Source organism: Oryctolagus cuniculus, chromosome 4, assembly GCF_964237555.1.
Source record: "Oryctolagus cuniculus chromosome 4, mOryCun1.1, whole genome shotgun sequence".
NCBI lineage: Eukaryota > Metazoa > Chordata > Mammalia > Lagomorpha > Leporidae > Oryctolagus > Oryctolagus cuniculus.
In genome coordinates, this window is record NC_091435.1 from 72,061,219 (window position 1) to 72,086,848 (window position 25,630).

At 43.0% G+C, this 25,630-nt stretch overlaps 1 protein-coding gene across 2 annotated transcripts in view; it reads right to left on the reverse strand.

Annotated features, from left to right (window-relative positions):
* Nucleotides 1-241: 241 nt before the first annotated feature.
* The window catches only part of LSAMP (limbic system associated membrane protein), a 666,984-nt gene continuing 641,595 nt past the window's right edge, over nt 242-25,630 (reverse strand). The window contains exons 8-9 of one of the 2 annotated variants that reach the window (XM_008266893.4): nt 14,988-15,020; nt 242-7,964 (exon numbers count right to left, since the gene is read on the reverse strand). In XM_008266893.4, coding sequence (XP_008265115.1) covers nt 7,867-7,964; nt 14,988-15,020 — 131 coding nt within the window. In that variant the 3' untranslated portion in view covers nt 242-7,866. The remainder of the gene's footprint in view (nt 7,965-14,987; nt 15,021-25,630) is intronic. The other variant, XM_002716676.5, reaches the window with a different exon arrangement.

The window sequence follows — 25,630 nt, forward strand, 5'->3', positions numbered from 1 at the left end:
ATCCCTTAAGGGAGAAAAAGAAAATAGCACTTTCAGAGAACTGCTTTGGTTAGGTGAAGATGATGATTGTAAACACCACATTGATTTCTGCAGTAGGGACCTTGTTGGGAAGCCTTCAGGTGATTCTTCAGGGCTTTGTTCAGCCCTTCTCTGCATATTTGTTATCCTTGGCTTCATTTCCTATCTTATTTAGGAAAACCTCAAGAAGCAGAGCAGTCAACCACAAGATCACTGACTCAGGTCAATGAAGACACATCTCCTTTTCACGTTTATTTCATTTTGTTTTAAGATCACAGAAGAGCAGAGCATTCGTACGTGTAAAGTAACAGAAGAGAGAAACAGAATTTAAATACATTTTAAAAGAAAAGAGAGAACTTTTAACTTTTTTTTTTTTTTACACACACTGCGCTTTTTATTTTCCTTCACAGAGCTAGCATCCAGGGAAAAAAAATCCATCCAGTAATCAAAAGGAAAAAACTTTAAGCAATAAAAAATATCCAAACCAAAAAAAAAAAAAAAGGCCATGTATTTGTATCATCAAGGGATGATCAGTTCATGTCTACAGGGCTGAAAAAAGGAATATATTTATATATATTTATATGTATATAACACTGTTAATAAGAATTCTAAACAAGAGCAGGATTGATACATCCCTCAGTAGAGCAGTGAAGGGGAGGAACGAGGCTGGGGGAGGAAGTGGAGCTTTCTCCCCGGCTTCCCAACCCCTGGGATTCCTTCCCTTTAACCTCCCCACTTCCAGTAAATACTTAGGGAGCAGAACTTGGCCACAATTCACCAGGATGAATCATTGATATTCTCCGGTAAAAGGGAAAACCTTAGGCAAGTGTGTTGGAAAAAGGCTCCTGATAACTTAGGAATGCTGCTGCGTGCCAAGAAGCTAGTAGCTCCGTGTGTTTTCTTCGTTTGCAAGAAGCAGATTTTGACTGTGCCTGTCTTTACAAAGAGCGGGCTTGTGCAGAGAAGAACATAGCTGTAGGCGTAGAGCCGGGAGTACTGCCCACAAAGAAGTCCCTCTGAGATGACCGTGGAAATGGGGAGCCGTCCCATGGGCAGGCAGCACCCCACTTACAGAGGGCTTCCTGTGTACTCGAAGCGCATCCTGTGGTCTTGTCTACACAAAGGGATGCTCATGCTGGGAAGTTAGGAGTCAAACCTGCTCTGAGGCGTCTGGGAGACTTCGAGTCCTTCTGTTCTTTAATATCCTAAGTGAAAAGATAACATTGGATGCTAAACTGAGCCTCCAGCTTTTTGTAGGGCAGTCGACCTGTGCTCAATCCATCCAGAACATGGCACTAGAAAAATAATTCCTCATTTACTGCTTGAGAACCTATCTTCTCTGCTTACCCTTTCCTCGGGGAACTTAACCTGCTTCTTCCATGTGGGCCTTCAAAGCAACTCCTACTGTCTTCAAATCTGTAGCCTGTGCAAATGTGTTTTGTTTTGACCTGTTGGTTTTTAGCCTGGCTTTGAAAATGGTATCGACTTGCACTTCTTGAAAATAAGGGCCATTTTCCCTCAATCCTGTTATTTGATTTCACAGCCTTGAAGTCAAGCTTTGAGAACCTCATCCTCTGAGAAATTCCTTCCAAAACAAAATACATTGTCTTGCTTGCTTCTCACAGATCCACCTTTTGAACTTGCCTGAGACCACGTGCTTAGAGCCATTAGCACAAGCCAAGAGTTTCCAAGGATCCACACTTACTATAATGAGGCACTTGGCCTAGGATGAGAGAAAACGAATGCTTCCTTTCATATACACAACTTCCTCATTTGTTACATGCATAATGTCCAATCTGGCTATTTTTATTCCTATGCAAGGTTATTAGGATTTAGCTGAACTGTTAGATTTTACAGTGTTAAAAGCAAGGGTGTCATCCCAATCACCCTTCATGTAATCTGAATGAATCTCTAGTGTACATTGCCAAGAAGTCTTGATCAAAAGAGAATTACAGAGTCAGACCAGAGACCTTGTGTTGTAGAATTCAAGCCTTTTAAAATGGAGATGGTGAGATGACAAGTATAAGAAGTGATGACAGAACAGGGCCCAAGTGCAGATGATAGACACCTGCTTGGAATGATTGGCTGGCCACAGTGCTAAGCGAACTGCAAGTCCCAATTCAGAACCACAGCATTAAAAGGTGAAAGGTATTTTAGAGATATCTTCTAAGTTCCTCACTTTCAGGGTACAAAATCCTAGAGTCAGTAAGGTTAAGCGAATTGCCAACATCACACACAGCCTTTTTTTTTTTTTTTTTTTTTTTTTGTAGCCAGACCCAGGGCTAGTGCCCAATTCTGCCAACTCCAGTCCAATATCCTTCACACCGTAATTTAAGGTTGTCATATACATTAGGTAGAGGGGTGTACTTGAAGTCTAACATTATTTTTTTTTTCCCATTATAGTCCTGGGGGGAAAAAACCCATGTGGTTCTTGAAGTCATCTCTTTGATGACTCCTTATGTACTAAGTGTGCAGATGGCAGGAAAGGTATCTATGTCATCCTGTTAATCACATCAGGCACTTCAAAAAGACTCCAGGAGAATATGCCTGAGAGATATATTCCCAATTCAGAAGACTCTGTTCCTCATTTGCAATATTCAGAATAGGTATGGAGAAACATAGGGCTACCAGATCAAGTAAAAGCTGTTATTTTCCAGAGTGACTGAATAAGATATTTCTTAAGGATATAACGTGTTTCTTAGATCTCAGATTTTCTTAGAATCAAGATGACAAAGAAGATTTCCCAAAGCTTTTGTTGAATAGAAAATAAAAACTGAGTAATATTTGTTCATCAAGAAATAGGTGACACTCTTGGAGCTACTTAAATAAGATGTCTTAGATGGTGAAAAAATACTAACAAGAAGATGCCTGGGAGTTGATGCAACACATGAACCCTTCTCTTTCTCCACTTTCTTTTGCTTTGGGATCGGGCAAGACAACTGTGGCAAAGCTGGGAGAATCTACTTGAGTTCTGGGGAAAAAAAGGTGACCGTTGACTCCTGCAGCTTGAGCAGGATGGGAATCATTAAGTGTTTCCCCAGGGTCCTCTGATTGAGGCGAACTAACATTTGGGAACTTAGTCATCCTTCTCCCCATTTTGACCTGGGAAGTGCTTTGGTTTCTTTATCTTTGATTTTTTTTTTTCCTTTAAGACTCATAGGTTTAGCTGAATTTGAGTCCTGCATGAAAAATTAAGTTTACATAGTTTATATTATGTACATAAACTAGTGATTTACATTGATTTACACATGATTGGTGCCTAATTTATTAATCAGCACACAGTATGTAAATGTGCTGAAAAGAAATCAAGATTTTAAAATAAGGCTCCCACAATATCCATAAACATTTTCCCTGGTGTAAATGTTAAACCTAAACCTAACATTAACACCAGCTTCCTTGCCAAGAGGAACGTGATGTACATTGCTGGGTGAAAACAAATTCTTTCTTGAATTTCAGTTGGTGACATTTGAACAGCATAGCTACATGCAAATGAGAAGAGTTTACTCCCCTTCCCACTTGTATGCACAGAAATGTAAACTCCATTTTGCATTTACTGAGATGTTTACAGATATTATGCCAACCATGATGGAAAATTTACATCACTGGGGCAAATGCAGCCTTTGGAGGAGAAATATTTTGAATACTTACGAAAGAAGGGGGCTTCCCAAACTGGGTTTGTGTTTCTTAACTCATGGTCTTATCTCCCTATTTTCTGGTTTGTTTAACATTTGTCTTCAAAATATTGATAGTTCTTGTAGTTCAGATATGAAATTGTACTTATAGTCTTACCAAAAAAATGAAAGCTATGGGGAACCAAGACTAAATCCAGGCTACAGTTTATGAGGATGAAGATAAAAATGAGGCTATGCTTATTCCCAAAGAACATGGTCCAGAAGCACATTTCTTTGAAACAAACTATTACAAAATGGAAAAGTAGGGCTCCATGTCTTTTAAATGCAGCATAGATCTTTCTAAAAAAAATTCAGTACTTTTCTTCCCTCTTCAGTTTAAAAGCTATCCTAAATTTGTCTTATAATACATACATTATTGTAAATATAGTATCTGTAGAGATAAGGTTAAAAAAATACATACATATATATATATCATTTTCCCACCAAAAACAAAACAAAACAAAACAAAAACTCCAAGGCCTGCAGAGAACAAAATGAAAAATTCAAGGAGAAGAGCCAGTTGAGTCACCCACTGCCAACTTGGGGACACAACCGTGACTCTGAGGTGTGCAAGAAGTCAACGCTGGGGTAGGTACTAACTCAAACAGTTCCATGCTGAGAAGTTTAATGTTTGTGTACAAAGGAGGTAAGTCCATTTTTGGAGGAGAAACATTTCTGTTTCTGTCCTCCAAGGACAAGAAAATCACGAGTAGTTTTACAAGGTCTCTATGAATAGCCCAAATTATCTGATTACTTAAGTAAAGGAAAATGCTCATGGCAAGAAAGAAAAGGCTCAAGTATGACTTGAAAGAGAAGGGAAAGTCAATGGAATAACCCTTCCCGAGAGAAAACACAGCTACTTTTCTATAGAAGTCAGCTGTTTCAGGACAGAGGGATTTTAAACCCTCAGATCTGGCAAGACTGTTCCCTCAATAAGGTAAAACCTTTTCATGAGCAATTGTGCTGAGTAACTACAGTTCCACAGTTGTGTAACCTATGATAGCTCATCGTTCAGAAAATGCTTTGGGCAAAGTCATTTCTATTTTTGTTAACTACAAATTCTATGGATTTTGTTCGAATGGTGGTGTTTCATTCTGTATACAAGGGGCATTAAATATATTTGTCATTCAGATTAATTGATGATTTTCACTCCTCTTGGGACACTATTTCCAACTACTTGGTGCTTTGCAGCACAGGGTTTTGAGCTGTAATTAACAATGGACAAGACTCTTGAAGTGTTAGAGCAACCATCATGAACTAAATTCCAAGAAATCTAGTGTTGAGACTTGTTGATTTCTTGATGTTGGTCTTTTTGCCTCAACATTTTTTTCCTGACATTTCTGCAAACTGAATAGTTTAGCAGTCTTCTGATGATTTAGACCCATTCTCAAATCTATGAGATTTCTAGGGCCAAAGTTCTCTCTGAAATGGGAGCAAGGCATACGTTTTTTTGACTCTGGGAACCTGCTGGAGATACAGGCAAACACCACGTGTTTTAGGTTTAATTATGTTTAATATATGGTCATTATATTAAAACCAAGAGAACAAATGGTGCTCTTGTGATAGAGACATTCCTTTCAACAGAGAACCTCTTCCCTTAATAAAACCAAGGCAATGTCCTTATGGTAGGCTGGAGACAGTAAGAAAGCCAGGTGCAGGGGTAAAACCTGCCACAGTGATTTGTTTCCTGAAACTGGTACTAAATGACATCTGAATTGCTGTCTGTGATTTTTCTCTTCTTGTAATCTTCAGTAGGCATGCATTCCTCCAAAGATCCCAGTTAAGGGTCTGGCTAATGTTTCAACACATGGGGAACATTTGTCTTTAAAGATGATAGCCTTTTATGCTTGTACTAAAGATGACCAAACTGTTGGAGAAGTTTGATTGTCAATAAATCAATGATTGACAGGACAGTGGCTCACCTCGCCTATGATTCAGTGACTCTGTAGGATGAGGTTTCCTGTGCTGGGTCAGGATCTGTCACTAAGTACTCTTACACATCCCAAACTCAGTTTCTCCTGTTTCATGACTAAACTGCAAAGCTGTAAAAGAAGGCTCTGAGAAACTTCTAAAAGAACCAATAGACTCTCCTCAAAGAGATGGAAAATACTGCTCAGAGTTTCCCCTTTCCTTCCCTTCCTCTCTCCCTTTCTTTCCTTTCTTCCTGTTTTCCCCTGGCTATGAAGTTTCTCATTTTGTATCACATGACAGCTGTTCTCAAGGTTCCCAAGCTTGACAAGCAACTGTATTTGGCTCTGTGGGATTATGCTTGATGATGAGTTCAATAATAATACTCTTTTTGCATCAGCTGAACCGTTAAGTGAGACCAATGGTTGGTTTCTTGATAAAGATATACACCTCTAGAGAGTCAGCTTTCTCAGCAAGACCTTTGCTAAGAAAATCCTTCTGGTGACATGGTGATGACACACTTCGTCATACTCATACAACTTCTGCCTAAATTATTTACAAGTTGCCCAACCCTTTTCGTGGAGGAATTAATTGGCTCACTTGTCAGTGTTAATGTCAAGATACCTCTTACAGATGTAAATTTAAATAGAGCAAGGAAGGTAACTATCATGCAGTTTCTAGTGGCCAGGTCTAACGGTGATGGACCACCATGAACAGTGGTGCCCTGAACACCATCAGGGGATCAGAAGAGGCTGATGTGGGCAACCAATGCATTAGCCTAGAACTAACGGGCAAAAATCTGCCAAGGAGCACAAGGAGTGACTTTGCCTTCATTACAGTCAGTGCTTTCTGTTAGACTCTTTCAGTGTCTCCAGAATTGGACAGGGACTTAGGCATCTGTCTACTCTTCCTGCCTCACTGTATTTTATTTTGAAGTAGAAAATAAGCTCTTCTCAGAGGAATGCATGGAGCAAGCGCAGTGCTATCTGAAGTCCAGGAAGGAGGCCAAAAAGGGCTGCTTAGGATCTCCATGGGGCACGCCACTCTTCCATTGGGAGCTAGCATGTGGAGACTTTTCTTCTCCGGGAATTTACTAAGCATGTGCAGGACCCAGCCTGTAGTAGGGCCAGGGAATGTATGAATCCCTTGGACTTAGGAAATAAGTGTGAGATCAGAAGCTTCCTCTCCCAGGTCATTTCATCCATGTCACTGGTCTATTTTACTGTTGGCTCACCCCATCGATAGTAGGCACTTTCATTGACAGTGATATTCTGAGTGACTCCTGACTGGGTTCTGAGGATGAAACTAGGAGGGATATGGGGTCCTGCCCTTGGAAGGGGCACAGCTTGATTTGAGTACACACTGATGTCAGGTGACAGCCATGGGTGGGGCAGGGACTCAACTCCTTGCTTCCCTCCCCACCATCTCTCCCAGCAACTTGTTATGGCTGCATCTCACAATTACAATGCAGGACAGTATCTACAGCACAATAAATCTATGTACACATGGACCATTCCCTTGGCATGCTTTTAGAGAGAGACACACACACGCTCACACACATGTGCACCCGTGTGGGAGTGGGACTCGAGTACACACACACAGTGGAGAAAATTGAAATGGCACTTCCTAGCATTTGCGGCATGTCTAGTGCTCTGGATAAAAAGGGGGTACTGGGAATGGGTATGGGAAGATGGAACACACTGCAGGGAGAGGGACGGTCTTGGAAGCTGGAGAGATGGTGGTGGTGGGACAGCCTTGGGAGGGCCCAACACAGGATCCCACTGAGAGTCTGCAATGGCTCCAAGTCAGCGCAAATGAAAAACAGAGTAAGAGGATTATGGAAATATAAACACCAAAGGCAAGACCTTATTTTTTTTCCCCACAGATGAAAAAGGTGAAGGAGGGAAGGATAAAGTGTGTAGGGGGAGTGAATGTCCACCTGGTCCTTCTTTACTTGTCCTAGTCTCACAACATCCGGGTGTCCTCGGCAGGATGTAGTCTTCACACAGCAGTCACTTGCTTAGTAGACATACACACATCGTGCTAGACTTTTTCCCACTCTGAATTACACTCAAATTTTTATTGATAGACCTTAAAATTGTTTTAAATGTTGCATTTTCTTCTTCATTTTCTTATTTCCCCCATCATTTATAAACACACAAAGTTGTGAAATAAACGGTCTCCCCCCATCTTACTCTTTCTCTCTCTCTGTATCCCGTGTGACGCATTTTTGTGTGTTTTTTTAAATTATTTTTAAATTCTTATTCTATTAACATTTGCTGAGAAGGCAGAGCAGAGACGCTGCCAGCAGCCACAGTGGTACGGCCAGGCTGATGGATCCATTTATTCCTCTCACCGATCCAGGTCCTGCAGAGTGAAAGAGGAGAGAGAGGAGAATGGTTACGTCCTGTCTACTGCAGGTTACAGACACTGCTGATGGAGTCAGAGGTAAGGCCTGGCCAGGTATGAGTGTCTCAATGTCAGGGCCTCTGTGTGCAACCCAAGAAGGGCTCAAAATCTTCTGCAAATTCTTCTCCACCTTGAGCTTCAAGGATCTTAAGGGATAGCTTTGGTGGAAACACTTAATACAAAATGCCCTTGTTGGAGGAATCTCTAGGCTGGCTGTCCCCAGTGGGTTTGATGGTGCTGCAGGTCCCTGTCCACCCACCCTCCTCTTGCATGCTCTGCTTTGGCCGCATTGCTGTGCCAGCACTCATGAAGATTCCAGGCACTGGTGGAGCTGCTTCATCTTGGGCTCTCCATCAATAAAACACAGAACCAACTGGCGATCCTTGTTTCTCAGGAGAAAAGCAGTAATTATGGTAATGGGGAGGGGAACTGCTTGAAAATTACATTTATGGTTGAGTGGTACCTTAGCAAGCAGGAAACAAGTCAACATGTTAGAGAGTTTCAAGTGGTATCTTGCTCAAAGTCTTTATTTGTCAATTCAAAAATGAGACGCACACTCGGACTTACCCCTAATGGTAGAGCTAGAAACATACCAGGGGATTCCAATTCAGTCCCATCAAGTTGGCATGTATCAATGCCATCTTACTTGTTAAAGTGATCAGTTTAAGTTCATAATTGATCAAAAAGATAGGATTAAGTGTCAAAGGGATTACATAAATAAGACCAGTGTCTGCAAATAATTGATATAATTAAAAAGGAGAGAATGATCATACATGGGAAGCAGGACACACAGCAGACTCATAAAATGGCAAAAGCCCTAAACAGCACTCTGGCCTCAGAATCAGCCCTTAAGGAATTCCGATCTAGCTAAAAAGCTCATGAGAGTTTCACAGGCATGGAAAGCCAAGACATTGTGGCAAAAAAAAAAAAAAAATGACCTTAATGAAAGATCTCTGTGAGATCCCAGCAGAAAGAATGGGCCATTAAAGAAGGCAGTGCCTTTCTCTGAAGGAAGGAGAGAACTTGCACTTGAATATGACTTTGTCTAAATAAGATCAGAGTTGGTGAACTCAAGAGGCTTCCATAGCCTTGGCAACTCATGACAAGAGCCTCAGGTGATTACTGACGTGATAAATAAGAGTGTCAATTGTTAAATCAACAGGAGTCACTGTGCACCTGCTCCCCATGTAGGACCTCTGCCCTTAATGTGTTGTACTATGAGAATTAATGGTAAAACTACTACTCAAACAGTACTCTATATTTTGTGTGTCTTTGTGGGTGCAGTCTGTTGAAATCTTTACTTAGTATATACTAAATTGATCTTCTATACATAAAGATAATTGAAAATGAATCATGATGAAGAATGAGATGGGAGAGGGAGTGGGAGATGGGATGGTTGTGGGTGGGAGAGAGGTTATGAGGGGGAAAGCTGCTATAATTCAAAAAATTCAAAAGTTGTACTTTGGAAATTTATATTTATTAAATAAAAGTTGAAAAGGAAAAAAAAAACAGAAAAAAAATGAGAAGCAAAAGTCAGCAATAAACACAAAAATGAACAAACCTAGAGAGGTTTGGAAGCAGGTCCAAAGCTGGAACAGAACTGGAACTTAGACTTGCCCAGAACTGGCATGGCAGTTGGTGTTTGCTACTGCCACCCAGTGTGGATGCAGTGTGGGGACTGTGGGGGAAGGAGAGGAAGGTGGAGAAGGGGACTGTGCAGTCCAAGAGGACTGAGGCGGATAGCAAAGGTCCAATTCAAGACCTTGTCTCCCATGCTTTGCTGGCTTTATTTTTTTTTCCTTTTGGATAGTTCTATTCATATTCCATTAAAAGGAAAACATCTTAGTTTTTAATTTGGTTTTAACTGTGAAGAGGCTTGTTTTTTTTAGAGATTCATAACAGCACACTTAGACCTTGATGTTCAAAAGAGAAAGTGATATGACTGTACTTATTGGCCATTTTGAAGTTTTGAGGGCACATATGTAAATGTGTGGGCGCGTATGAAATGATGATGTATTTCAAGTGCAACAGTAGTATCCTCTGAACTTTTCCAATATTATCTACAGACACAGCAGGCTGGAAGTAGGATAACAGGAAAAAATGTTGAACTCAAGAATGTCTCCTCAGCTGGGTTTTATGTAAATAATGGAAACAACAACAAAACCAACAAAAGATTACATTGCACTAACTATAGGCACTGTTACAAATGATTTACAAATAGAAGCACACAACCATGCTTATGAGGTGGATGCTCTCCTGGAACCTGTTTTTTGGTGAATTAATAGAGGCTAATCCTCTCCCTTTGGTGCCAGCACCCTGGGTTCTAGTCCCGGTTGGGGCGCCAGATTCTGTCCCGGTTGCTCCTCTTCCAGTCCAGCTCTCTGCTGTGGCCCAAGTGCTTGGGCCCTGCATCCGCATGGGAGACAAGGAGGAAGCACCTGGCTCCTGGCTTCAGATTGGCACTGTGGGTGAAGCAACAGAAGGAAGACCTTTCTCTCTCTCTCTAACTCTGCCTGGCAAAAAATCAAAAAAAGAGGCCCATGGAGGTCCATCTAGTACACTGAACAAGTTTGCACCACTTGGAGGCAAAGGCACTGGGGTTTACGACCTTTGCCTATCACCACTCTACAGTGAGATCCTACAATGAAGGGGTGGCCATGAGTCTCTGGTCATCAAGCAAATGACATGTGGGTTTGATTAAAACAATGGCCAACAAGAACAAAATCTACAAGGAAATATCCCATTATGTTCACATAAAATGATTTCCAATAGAATATGTTGGGCTACAATATATTTTGGCATTGTAGTAAAAATACTTAAAACACTATTTAATAAAAACAAGAATACATTCAACTGTTAAGCAGCAGAGTTACTGTATAAGATGAGCTTTATGCATAAAGCTGTGGAAATAGAATAAAAGCTTAAAATAATCGACTAATTCTGTAGTTTTCTGAATGGCTACAGGATCAATTACCTCCATGAGGAATTAAGGTTCTAGGAGGTGATGTAACCAGCATACATTACCTGCTCTGGATCTGTTGACCCAGCACCGGAGGTCAGGGGCCTGAGGTTTAGCTCAGGACCCTTCCCAATCCACACGCTCCATGTCTTCCCCACGCCCCCTTTCTGGACTTTTGGGACCTTCAAGTTCTCTCAATGGCAATGCCCAGGACTTCTGGCCTGAGAGCAGTGTTAGTTTCCAGTGTTTTCAGGTCCTCTGTACACATTAGGTGGCATGAGATTCTTGACTCTTGTGCTTGTATTAACATATCAGGGTTTCAAAAGAGGAAAGCTACACAAAAATTAAGACCCCGTAGCATTAAGCAAAAATCACTTCTGTTTTGCCTTAGGGTAATATCAAATGTTGGTTTTCAGGAAAAATCTACTTCTGCTTACTTCCTTAGTCTCATGACTTGTATGAGGACAGGCTAGGTTATCTTTCTAATATCTTGGAGCTGAGTAGTCTTATTTTATTGGAAAGATCATAAATATTTGACAAAGGAAAAATTCCATCATTGAAAATGTATATGATGTGTTCTGCATGAAAAGACTTGGAAAATTTCATGGGAAATAAGTACTATAGACAACTATTCACAGATTTTGAAACATTGTGCACCAAATCTTTTCGTTCCATGACAGGAACCTGAATAAGCATGCTCACATATAATATTCTTGCTAATGTACACAAACATGCTATATACATGGTACTTATGCACACACATATATACACATATTATTGGCCTTTTGGTAGACATAATTCAGAATCAACTATTATTTACACATGCTATTCTATGTTACGATCGTGAATCCCACTAGGAGTACATTAATCTTTTTTTCCTGGTTTGTATTTTTATATTTGGCAGCATTTTGTACATCTGTTAAAGATATCTTCATCCCTGTAAATTATTATTTATTAAGTGCTCTCATATAACTATTTGTTGTGCTTCCATGACTTGCTCTTTTTATAATTGCTTTTGAGAATAAATGAATAGGTTCCAAAAAATGCAAGGGCAAACAGGTGATAGAATCTTCACAAGTGTGTTTGCAATTAGAGATACATATGACTGCATAGGAGACTACTTCAGTTAATGGCTAGTTCAGGGTAGAATCATCAGTAAAATCATTAATTATGTTTCAGTTCATAGTTCTAAAATTTCTGCTTATTTGTGGAAATGCAAATGATAAATCTTATTTCCCACACCAGATGGCCAGGCTCAGCAAGTGCTTTCATATACTGACAGATATAATGAAAGCAAGAGTCTGCAAACATAAATTAGCTTTAAGAATAGATGGGCAAATAGAGCCACAATTCAAAAATTTGCTGCATGTTTTTCATATAACAGACAAAAATCATATCTTGGTATTTAACCACATTCTATATTGTGTGTTGTGTGTGTGTATACACACTGATGTGTGAGGAATCTGGTAAACATTCAGTAAATAGTAACATCATCAACATCATTGCCATAGCAGTGTGGAGTACAGAAAGGGATAAAATAACAACCTGAATCAAAGATGTTGGCTTGTGAATTGGGTCAGGGCATTTAATGATTGCCAAGGGAGCACAATTCCGCTGCATCAAGACTGTGAATCAGAGGAGTCAAGCCCCCAGCTTCTGACTCTCAACTCCAGGTTGGAAGAAGCGAGAGTTAACTTTGTCAGGGTAATGATGATAAAAGGAATCTTGTGACTAAGGGCAAGATGGATAAAATGTCTTGAAATCCAGGCATCCAAATGTTCTTTGGTGAACTCTACACCACAAATCTGATGCATGAGCCAGAGCTCGTTGCTTAGACTTTCAGAAAAATGTTGCAGAAAGGACACAGGAATTTTTCAACATCGGTTTTCATAATCATGTTTGGGGACACTTTGTAATTCAAATTTGGCCAGCAGTTTTCTTTGGTCTCTCTTGAGTACTTAGGACCCATTTTCTTAACTTGAGGCTCAATTTATTCAAAATGGCCATTCATTGTGACCTAAGTGATCCTAGGCCATTGCTTTCTACCTCTAAGGTGGGGGTGGAACATGTCCAACTCGGAGCTAATGAGGTCTGTGACATCATTTGGTATGGCCCTGCCAAGGTATCTGCAGGTGGGACTCGAAATTCAATTCATCTATAGCAGGCTACTTTTGAAGTTGATGATGTTGTATGGCCCACAAATGATGTTATAAATAACCAAATGGCTCTTGGCTATTTCCTGTAAAGAATGAAGTTCAATCACAGTATTATTCCTGTACATGGTTCTGTCACACCAGAAGAGGAAAAATTCCAGAAAAGTTTGCTTGAATTCTTTGTAGAATTCTTAAGGGCTGACTGATTGAAAATACAACAAAAATATAAATAATTTATAATACAATTATTTTAATGAAATTAAAAGAGTACAATAATATGTAAAATTCCCCAAATATCTTTTTTTGAGTATTTCCTAGATGTGCAGACTTAGGCCCAGGGGTGTCTTGGGAAGCCATGTTTAAAGGGAAGCCTTTAAGCATTTTCATAAGCTTGACTTTGGCGCCACCTGCCATCCATTTTCTGACAGTACAACTTTCCCTGCATGAGTGAATTAACAACAAACGCCTATAATTTTCAGGCTGCATAGGAGATGAGGAGAAATATTGATGCTTTGGCTGAGTAATGGATCTTAAAATTAAACCGTAGCTTTTCCTACGTGACACTTAGCACTATGGTCACCCTCTATCAAGTGAGATCTTGGTAATGCTGAGGTATTTGCACCATCACACCTTTGTAATCATCACATCTTTTCATCAAGAACGGCATCCAGTATTTTGGCATGAAAATGTTTGAAATTTTAGGCCAATATGTAGAAAGCCTTATGGTGACACCAGCAGTTTGTCTTGATGGCCTTTGAAAAAAAATGCTTTGCTCTATATCTTTATCCACATCCAAGTCCTAAGGTCTCACATATAACACAGGGCACTTAAGATTCAAATGTAATCGGCAGTCACAGCACTGAGCAGAGAAGAACTGAAGTAGACAACGTTGGATGTATTCTCTCCTATTCCCAGGCATACACTCCTGGCTGCCTTTTTCCTGCTGACTTCTTGAGGATCTGCCAGAACTGTTACTTTCTTAAGTGTCAGCTCTGAGGCTCTTAGTCATTGGGGAGGTCTAAGTCCCATGAAAATTCATTTTGATCATTGAGAGTGATGTGGACTGTCTTGTCCCTTTTGAGATCCAGAAAGGAAGATGTCTTCTTATGAGACAATCACTAGCCAAGTGGGTGACCACAAAGACTTAAGGGGGCTGAGGGATGACTGGCCACACACATGCCTTTGTGACTCTGTTCTGGAGATAGACACTACTGGGGATTCTGATCTACTGGGACAGTGAGAGGGCATCTCAGAGTGAGGAACTATTTACTTTTTAGGGAACATTTGATGAAGCTTTGACCTGGTTGCACTTCCTTTTAGAGACAAACAGGTGAATGACATGTCCCATGTGGGGCATGTGCAGGGCAGAAAACAACAGTTTCCACATGAGCCCAGCACCTAGGTATCCTGCAGCAGTACAAGGTTCTACATAGAGCTGGGGGAGGGACAAGGCAAGAGGACATAGGAAGTGCTGCCCCTTTTCCTTTAGCCATATGTTGTAGTCAACCAGGGACTGTAAGATGACTCTTCTGAGAACCCTGAAAATGGGCATTTCCAAAACAATAGCTCTGCAAGAATGAACCATGGGTGCCCAGGACAAGGAACGTGGTAGGTGGGGGATGGGACGCAGAAAAACTTTCTCCAGTTCTGAGGACTAAAAAATGAATAACTGTCGAAAGTGGTATAGGGGTCATGGGTTGGATGAAGGACTTTTTGAAAATGAGGAAGTTCACAATTTTGGGAGAGGAGAATACTACCAACTGTATTAGAGAAGCTACTGTCAAAATGTGTGAACTGAAATGAGCTCAAGTCTATAACAGCACTGTGACATAGGAACACATAGAAGGTAATCAGAAATAATAACCATACCTTTTTGCTTGAAGTGTACGGTGGTGCCAATTTCTAAAAAAGAAACATTTAGCAAGAAAAATATTCTTTACCAATCATAAATAAAGAGGAAGGTCATCTGGTACTCTCCACTGAAAGGAGAATGAGACACAAAGCAGAAAGAACTTTAATAGAAACAGATACTGGTAGAGATTGAAAGAAAGGCAAATGGAAAGAGATTGTCTTGTTGGAAAAAATGTTATGAGGATGTATATGGCAAAGACAATGATTTGAAGCTACAGATACTTGATGCTATGTGTTACATGTGCAGACAAGGCTAAGGCGCCTGAGTGGGAACTTGGTCTGCACTGCAACAGTGTGTCTTGTCCCCCTCCCTAGCCTGCCATTTTGCCCGTGGTTCTCTCCACTGAAGCCCATTGGACTTTCTACTCTTCTTCTAATAGGCCAAGTCCATTCCAGCTTGAAAACCCTTGCACCTGCTGTGTAATCGGCTTGCAATGCTCCTCTGCCAGATCTTGGGCTGCCCACTCAGATTTCTGATGAAATGTCTTCAACTCAGGAAGGATTCCTCCATCACTTTATCCAAGGTAAGTAACCCTGTTCTTTCTTCTGTCCATTTGTTCTCTCTTACTGTTCTACAAAGCACCTATCTGTACCTCGCATTGTGTTAGTCATTCATTTATTTGCTTGCTGGTAGTTTGTCTGCCATGTGAGAAAATACAAGTATTCTCCATGAGTCAACAGCATGTGTCTTGTCAACCTTGTACCCGAACTGCTTAGTAGGTGTTCAATGCATATTTGGTAAATGCTTAAAATTTTAGAGTTGGAAGCGTATGAATAGGTCAAATTCTTAGATTCTCTTTTAACGATCCTTATAAAATGAACGACAAGATTCTTGAATCTTTAGAAGCAAATATGTACAATATCCATGGGATATTATTTTGAATCTCAGAACCAACTTAATGACTGGTCAGTACAGAAGCCCAAAGTGGCTGCAGGACACAGATTTCCTCCTCTGTGGCCATCTGCTTTCCTAGGTAGCATGCAATACTAAGCAGGAAAAGTGACTGGACTCCAGCTGGAGAGCCTTTTGTTTTTATTTAATTTTTAAAATTTATTTTATAAATCATTTTAAGATTTATTTACTTGAAAGGCAGAGTTGCAGAGACAGAGAGAGGTCTTCCATCTGCTGTTTCACTCCTCAAATGACTACAACAGCCAGAGCTGAGCTGATCCAAAACCAGGAGCTAGGAGCTTCTTCCTGGACTCTCATATGGGTGCAGGGGCCCAAGGACTTGGGCCATCTTCCACTCCTTTCCCAGGCCATAGCGGAGAGCTGGATCAGAAGTGGAGCAGCCGGAACTTGAACCAGTGCCCATATGGGATGCCAGCACTGCAGGTGGCGGCTTTACCCACTATGCCACAGTGCCAGCCCCAAGAGAACCTTTTAAATTAAACATCTGGCCACCTTACAGTCCTACTTAAAATGTGTTCAGACTGTGTGTGTGTGTGTGTGTGTGTGTGTGTGTGTGTGTGGTTTCTAAGATAAAGACCAAGATCCTTAATGTGGCTTCCTGGCATCACCCTGGCATTGCAGCCCCACTCGCCTGCCTTCCTGCCACGTGGTCCCCTATTGCCTCTGCCACAGGGCTCGTGTCACAGTGACATCTCCGCCGAAAGTCCCGTTCATACCCTTCTGCAGTCAGTTTCTGCTTCCGCAGGGAGGTCTGCCAGAGAAAGCTAAGTCCTGTTATTATCACCTCTGTTTTCCTTCATAGCACTTGTCTCAGTGTTAATTTCAAGTGTATCTGTCCGATGCTGATTGCTGCTGGTCTTCCTCTGTGGACTCTGAGTTCCAGGGAGGGGCGTGCTGAGACTGTTACTGTTTAGTGCTGTGGCCCAGTCTCTGCACAGCAGGCCCTCTGAATGCATAGGGGCCAAAACAGAAGATCAAGAATCACGGAACTCTAAAGCGAATGCACATATCACTAGCGTACCCCAACCTACAAAAATATCCCCAGGGAATCTGATGAGTTAAATTCTCTATTCTCGGGGCCGGCGCCAAGGCACAGTAGGTTTATCCTCTGCCTGCAGCGCTGGCATCCCATATGGGCACTGGTTCTAGTCCTGGTTGCTCCTCTTCTAGTCCAGCTCTCTGCTGTGGCCTGGCAAAGAGATAGAGGATGGCCCAGGTGCTTGGGCCCCTGCACCCGCGTGGGAGACCGGGAGGAAGCACCTGGCTCCTGGCTTCGGATCGGCACAGCTCCAGCTGTTGTGGCCCCCTGGGGAGTGAACCAGCGAACATAGAGAACATAGACCTTTCTCTCTGTCTCTCCTTCTCACTGTCTGTCACTCTACCTCTCAAAATAAATAAATAAAATCTTTGAAAAAAATTCTCTATTCTCTGATTTTGTACAAAAGGGGTCAGATCTTTAAAATCAGATCTGCAAAGTTTCCAAGGTTCAGTGCAACCTATTCATCCATTCCCCAACAGATTCTCTGTTCATCCCCTGTAGGTCCTAAGAGACCTCCAAGAGGGTGGCACTTTCTCCCACTCTTAGGATGGGTACAAATAAGGGCACAGTTGTCGTAGTGTCTGCAGTCCAAAAACGTTTGGCTACAATTCAGCAGAGCTGGCCCTAGGTTGTGCCTGCAGGTGAAGATGGATGCCTGAAACTGGCCAGAGGCAGGATGGCAGCCCCGCCCGGAAGTTCCTCTGGGTCATGGTTGCTACTGGAGCTTCAGGTGCATTGCTGAGGCTGCTCCAACAATCAGTGCCCTGATGTCCCTGAAGTGCATTCTTGCAGGCATTTCCAGGTAATGGAGGCTACACACGGCAAGTTCACACAACAGGACCAAGGAAGAACCTTCCTCTGCTAGCAGAGGCCAGCGACTGGTGCCACACTCACCCCAGAAATGAAGCCAGGTTCCACCCATGTGCAGCACGTGGATGTCTACGGCAGGCAACCTTCTGCCGGCATCTCGCCACCCGACCCTGACGTTTGCCGTGCGTGTTAAACACACTGCCTCTGTTTCTTGCGTGCACCTGCTTTGACACCTTTCCTTTGAACACGAGGTATTGCCTTGCAAGTGCCTGAGAGGGCAGAGGATGCGCTCAGCCTCACGTGAGGAAAGGGAGCTCCAGAGACATCACACAGAGTGCACGGGGCAGAGTGGGGCTCCTGGTTCTCTAGCAGACCCCACTCCAAGATTGCACGTTGCCTGGCTGGTATCCTTGATAAAGTGGATCCCTGTGTGTCCAGGGCATTGCTGAGACGTGGGAAGGATCCAGAACTGACTGGAAAGGCTCTGTTCACGAGCAAAGTGCAACTGCCCTTGACTGCATGTACATCTCTCCGAGCGTTACCTCCTACAACCTGCGAGAACCTTCTGGGTCACAGAGGAATCCTCCTTCCCAAAGCCCTGATGGGACCACCTTCCCGTAAAGGATTCTGGGTTCTGCCTGCTCCACTTCCGGCCCGCAGGCTTCCTGGGAACACTTCCAGGCATTTGTCCAGGAACCTGGACAGGGAGGAAGGCCAATTACTGTGCATGTGATGGAAAATCCCTCTGCCTCCATTTCATCATCTGCAAAATTAACTAACATGCCCATCACACATCTGGGCCACAGAGGTGGGCATTTGGTGCACTGGGTAAGTTCCTGCTTGGAACACCCACATCCCATCCCATGGGACTTGAGTGCATGGGTTTGAGACCTGGCTCCACTCTGGATTCCAATCTCCTGCTAATCGTGGGAGGCAGCACATGATGGCTCAAGTACTCGGGCCTCTGCTGCCCATGTGGGAGACACAGAAGGAGTTCCAGGCTCCTGGCTTCAGCTTGGATCAGTCCTGGCTCTTGCAGCATTTGGGGGGAAAGAACCCACAGATTAAATATCTCCCTGTGTGTGTGTGAATATAGATATACAGATATATATACACAGAAATATATATATATATATATATATATATCTGTCTCTCTGCCCCTCTCTATCTCTGTGCCTTTCTAATAAAAGGAAAAACATTTTTCTTTGGAAATAGTCATGGATTAGATCAATTAATCCACATACTAAGAATGGTGCCAGGCATACAGTCAGTGCTCCATATATGAGATCTGTTGTCTATTTTGTGGTAAAATACTTTGCAGAGAGGTAGACCAAAGAGAGACAAAGTTACCTTAACAAGTAGGTCATGGCACTAGAGACCCAAATATTAAAAGTTATTACCATAGCAACACAAAATTGGGAGATTCTGGCCCACAAGAGAATAGGCAACACTCTGACTAGGCAGTGTTTTGGTCTGGACAGGGCCAGCAGTGTGCCTGTATGAGCCACTGGGAAGCCACTGGTGTAGACTTGGCCAAGAGCTACACAGCTCTCTCAGGGAGCCGACACTCCCATATGAATTAGCTAGAGAATGGGTTGAAAGGATATGAAACATTGCCATATATTCTACTCTGTGAAGAACATATCAGAAAAATTCAGGCAAAAACTACACGTTTGTTTGAAATATGTTTAGAAAGCAAACTAACCAGTTAAAGTGTATGTGCTCCTTATTAGTTCAGTAATAAGTCAACTTCTTTGTGAAATACTGCCGATATTAAAACTGAAATTCTGTTTGTCTTCGTGAGAAGAGACTGCAGTGCTTCTGTTGTGCTATTATCTCCTTCTTTCATAGGAAGAGAACATTATCTTTTTGAGAAGGAAAACACTAGTTTGAGCTTTGCTCTTTGAAAATCTGGTTTCGTGCTGCCATCTTGTGGTCATACCGAGACATAGTTTTATGTGCTATTGAAAGGAACCACCTTTGTCCACCAGGTGGCAATAGTGAGGAGAAACTGTTAGAATACACATGAAATATGACTTGTTAAGGGGTCTTTCCTATGATTGCAGGCAAGAAAAAATTAATTAATTTGGTCATTAGCAAATAAAAATGATTTGCCCTTTTAGTGAAAGAGTTATCTTATGTTCTCGATTTAAAGCGTTTTTCCCACACAATCTAGTTAAACATACCTGGGACCTGTGATTTTTAATGATTTCCAAGAAAACCTCTTGCCACATAATGATCATGCTTCAGCAAATACTCTGAAGAAGTAAGCATGATAGTCCAGGTCCAGAGTATAATATAAAAGATAAATCTGCCACCATACGATGTCCCACGCCTTCTGGCAGTTGACTATAGGGAATGTTCCAGATGGTCTCTGAAAGCCTTCTTGCCATATGCTAAGTTCTTAGCTTATGAGCTGGTACAAGGAGGCAATGGGGAATGATTTAATACTAGGAGAGGCAAATGCTTTGACAATGGTTAACTTGTCTTTGACTTCTGACTTCCAGAATCTATCTTTCATGTTAGACAAACCTGCATCGCCAAAAACAGCGATTCAGTCTCTCTGCTTAGCACGAGTCTCCTTGGCTCACAACTTTGTTTCTCTAGTACTGAGGAAGTGTCCAAGAGAGTCACTGAACAGCTGTCTGAACATGCGAGTGGAGGAAGGAATGCTCAGACTGCAGGTCGGGGGATTCTATTCTCTCTGCGGTACCAGACTGCCTTAACCCAAGGCAAGATACAGATGGGCATTCACAGTCATCTATGAGCCATACGGGGCCCCGGGGTTCTTCCATCTGCCCCCAGGTTCTGGAAGGTAGAGATTTTTCTGGATGGCCTTGCTTTATTTCAAACTATCCTCATCCGGGTAGAAACTGGATGCAGAAGTTAAGCCACCACTTGGGACATGGGCATCCCGTCCTGGTGCTCCTGGCTTAGTCTCAGCTTCTCTTCTGATCCAGCTTCCTGCTAATGCATACCCTGGGGGGCAGCAGGGGATGGCTCAAGTCCTTGGGCCCCTGCCACCCTCATGGGAAACCCTAGTGCAGTTCCTGGCTCCTGGCTTCTCCCCGGCTGATGTAGTCATTTGGGGAGTGAGCCAGTGGATAGAACTCTCTCTCTCTGCCTTCAAAATGAAAATAATCAATATATAAAAATTATAAAATTATCCTCATGACTAATAAATTCAAACCTTAATAAAATGAAACCTCCAGGTGCTTTTTTGCTCATGAAGATTGATCCTTCCCCTGCCCTCCCATCTCTCATGGTATGGGATGGCTCACTCTGTCAACACTAAACCAGCGAGTGCTTCCTCACTGGGAACTCTAGCACATCTAGCCAGGCCATTTCCATCGTCCTGGGAAACTTCCGTCTCTCTGTATACAGGACACTGGGGGCGTTTGCCCTTTGTTTGAGATCTGTCTGGAGTTGAGGGCACTTGACTCCCGGTAACTTGCCCCTAATTATCTAGTTGGAAGCATTCATCCCCATGAGCATGTAGGACAGAGTTCTGGGGTTTACATTTGCACGGTTCTAATTCCAAGGTGTTTACTTGAACATGAACACCTCCTTTTTGAACCTGCCACATGAACAGTTACGTGAACAGAGAAACACTCTGGTTCACTCGCACTCTCTCTATGAGGCCACTGCTGAGGGGCTGCAGGTGTGAAATTCACATACAGAGAGGCACAGTGTGTTAAGCGACTGCCTGAGACGCCAGTGTCCCAAATTGGAGCCCTAGTTAAGTGTCCTGGCTGCTCCACTTCCAATCCAGCTTCTGACTGACGTGCTGGGGGAAGCAGTGGATGGTGGCCCAAGTGATCAGGCCCCTGCCGTCCACGTGGGAGACCCAGATGGAATTCCAGGCTCCCGGCTTCCGGCCTGAACCAGGCCAGCCCCTGCCTTTATGGCCATTTGGGGAGTGAACCAGTGGATGGAAGACCTCTCTCTGTCTCTCCTCCTCTCTAACTCTGCCTTTCAAGTAAATAAATCTTTTCAAAATGGAAGAAAATGACATATTAGTGGTATCAGTGAGGGACATAACGTTAAGTGGTCCTTTTGTTCTAGGCCACCATTAGTAAGCAGATGCCTTGGCACTAGCAGAGGGTCCAAGTTCAACAGGGATCGTGTCCTTCGGTTTCCTGGAAATTGGGAGAGCGCAAGGGGGTTAGAATCATGAAGAAATTTAACAGAAGCAGCTAGGGAGACAAGGGTTGACCTGTTGCTCCTGCCGTGCCGGCGGGCGCTGGGGACCTGCAGCATTACGTTTGTAAGAGTCCCAGGCGGAAATTCGCGGTGTTGTCCTCTGAATTTTTTTTTTTTACTTTTTGCTAAGCTTTTGAAAAAAAAAAAAAAAAGCTCTATTGTTATAGTAGCTTCAGAGGGTGGACATTTGTGTAATTCCATTTTCAAAGCCACGCTTTGAGAGTAAATCATTCCTTTCTCACTCACTTCACTCAGAGGCACTGGGGAACAGCGCTGTCTACTTCTAAGTATGAGTATTTTCATTTGCCATAGAAAAACACATGCTTTGTGGTTCCTTTTTGGATTGCTGGAGCTTTCAATTTTCTCCTGCACATGATATTCATTTTGTATAAACCCTCATGCCCAGTATTTCCAGAAGAATGTTCTCTTAGAATCACAGTAATCATTCTGGGTCTAGTTAAGGGGATGGGGGTGGGAGGAGGAATCAAAGTAGAAAAACGTATCTGAATCTCATTCTTGTTTCCTTCGTTCACAGGTGAACCGCAGTGCTTCCAACAAGAGAACGTATCACACTGGATGAGACGAGGAAGGAGTCTTAGCATGTCATCCAAATGTGAAAAGGTAAGCTGGCCTCCCACAGCTGGAGTTGAGCCCAAAGGAATCCTGCACTTCAATTTCAAATACTTCAATTTTTCAGTGGTCACAGTTGATAACGACCAGAAATGGACTTGAGCTGTTTCCTGCTATTTAGGAATCAGTAGAGAGTTGGCGATTTTAGACTTAACAGAACATTGCACCCCTACATCGAAGGTAGCCGCCTCTTGTTGAACGACTAAATAAGCCCAAACTCACGCGGCTGTTCCCCCTGGATTAACTAAGACGCCTGCACCTGCTCTCAGAGCACAGGGGCTCCCGCCCCAGCTTCTACTCCTGACTCCAGCTTCCTGCTACTGCGGACGCTGGGAGGCGCAGCGATGGCTCAGATAACTGGGTCCCCGCACCACCGCTCCCCGCCCAGTGTGGGACCTGGACCGAGCTCCCGGCTCTGGGCTACCACCCAACTACGTCCTGGCTGTGGCAGTCGTCCGGGGAGTGAACCAACAGACGGCAGTTCCGTCTGTTTCTGCTTCTCAAATAACATTTTTTGATGTCCTAAAAACAAAATAAACAAGCTTGACCTAAATGATGGCATAATTAGTTATTATAAAACGTGCAAAAAATCTTGGAACATCACCACTTAGTCTTAGCAATGTGATGACCAAACCTTTATAAACAAATCATTCTATAATGAAAATAAAGGGAAAATCCATGTTTAAATAAAAAGTCGTTGCATTTCAAAGACAACTGTATGAAAGGGGAAGGATTATATTCTATATTAGAGACCCAGTGAAGGTGCTCTCACACGTGGAAAATGGATTCTTCCTGGGAATTTTGGAGGCTTACAGGGAATCTTCCTGGGAAGGGACTTGGAACTGGAAAGAGCTTTGGGCGGGCCGGCGCCGCGGCTCACTAGGCTAATCCTTCACCTAGCGGTGCCGGCACACCGGGTTCTAGTCCCGGTCGGGGTGCCGGGTTCTGTCCCGGTTGCCCCCCTTCCAGGCCAGCTCTCTGCTGTGGCCCGGGAAGGCAGTGGAGGATGGGCCCTGCACCCCATGGGAGACCAGGAGAAGCACCTGGCTCCTGCCATCGGATCAGTGCGTGCGCCGGCCGCGGCAGCCATTGGAGGGTGAACCAACGGCAAAGGAAGACCTTTCTCTCTGTCTCTCTCTCTCACTGTCTGCCTGTAAAAAATAAAATAAAAAAAAAGCTTTGGGTGAGCTTCTTACTATGGAGACTCCGGGCCTGCCCCTGCTAGCACCTGGAGCAAGTCACGGGAACACGCTCCAGTCTTGCAGGGGATAGAAAATCTGGAACATTCTAGGTGTTTTTTAATATTTATTTATTTGCAAAACTGAGTCTTGGAGAGAGGAAGATACAGAAGGAGATCTTCTGTCTGCTGGTTCACTCCCCAAATGGCTGCAACAGCCAGGACTGGCCAGGATGAAGCCAGGAGCCAGGAACTCCATCCTGGTCTCTCACATGCATGGCAGGAGCTCAAATACTTGGGTCATTGCTTCCTGCCTTCCCAGGTGTATTATCAGTGAGCTGGATCAGAAGTGGAGCAGCCAGGACTCGAACCAGCATTCCAATATGGGATGCCGCCATTGCAAAGGGCAACTTAACCTGTGGCAGCTTAGCCAACTGCACCACAGGGCCAGCCTCCATTAGGAGTTTTAACTTGAACATTCTATCCTCCACTGACAGCTCAGGCAGTCAAAGATTTCATTTCTATTGTCCCAATGCTGTCATCTCTGGATTACACACAATCTTTATTTTCTTCTTTATAGTTTCATATATTTTCAAATTTGTCCATAATGAGAAGGCATTTCCTTTGTTGTCATTATAGAAAACTATGTACAAAAAGGAACCAACGCCTTAAATATTTCTGAATCGAGAGCAAAGAAAGCAATCGCTTTCTCATAGTTTGGCATCCGGTTGACAACATGATAAGGAGCCTCGATCTCCCCCACCCCACATTTTAGTTGGCTGATATATTGTGTTAAAATAAGAGTGATGATGGGTGAGGCCTCATCATATGAGGAACATGGTCTTAGCATGAAATGGCAATGTAATAAAAGCTCTGTTACATGGGCTGAGGGAGTCCTTTGAGCTTGGGCTTTGTGTCCTGGGCCATTGTCCTAGGTGGGATTGCACAATGGACTTGACCTGCCATGGGCTCTGCTCAGCAGTGACGTGGATGCTCCAGGAAGTGCAGTCTCTGTGCACCTCCTACACGGAGGGCCTCATTAAGTCTCTGATGCCAGCTCAGCTTTCTCAAAGCCTCAGAGTGTCTTATCCAGCCGTAGAGGTTTAATTTTTAATAATCGATGAATTAAAACAGTGGAGAATGCCCGAGGGGCTAAGTTTAATAATAAAGGAGCTTCCCTGGGCTATACCCTGTAAAACTTGCATTGGATTAGAAAACTCTACAAGTAAAGTGATTTGTTTCAGCAGTTGCTAAGGGACTCAGGGGTCAGGCCTGCAGTCTTTGTCTTAAAGCAGTAGCACGTGCTTCTGCCCTTGTGCCTAGAATGTACCCATTGCACATATGGGTACAATCCTAGTCCTCTGAATTAAGAGACTAGTCGAGCTCATTTAGTGAAGAGCTGTCTCCCAGCCCCAACCTACCTAAGTGTCCTTGAAACACAGAATAGTTTGTGTTTAAAAACATAACCATTTTTTGCCTTCATTTATCTGCCTTGCCAGAAAGGATTCAAAACACAGGTTTGGCTGGGTTTCCAGAAATGTTTTGCACTGTCTGGTTTTACTCCCCTATTTCTATTTCCCAGTGAATTTCAGATCCATTTTAGAACACATCTGAGAATCCTGAGGGACGTGAGACCATCGTTAATCCATGTAATGTGCGTTTTCATTTTGTATGTTTCTAAATCAAAAACATTCAAATACCATGAAATGAGGTAACTGGCCTGTGGAATTTGAATGCAGAGATAACAAGTGAATTTGTAAGATTTCCTGGGGTTTAGAAGCTCCTGGAAGTAAGAAGATAAGGGACAAAGAAATGTTGGTTTGCTCTGA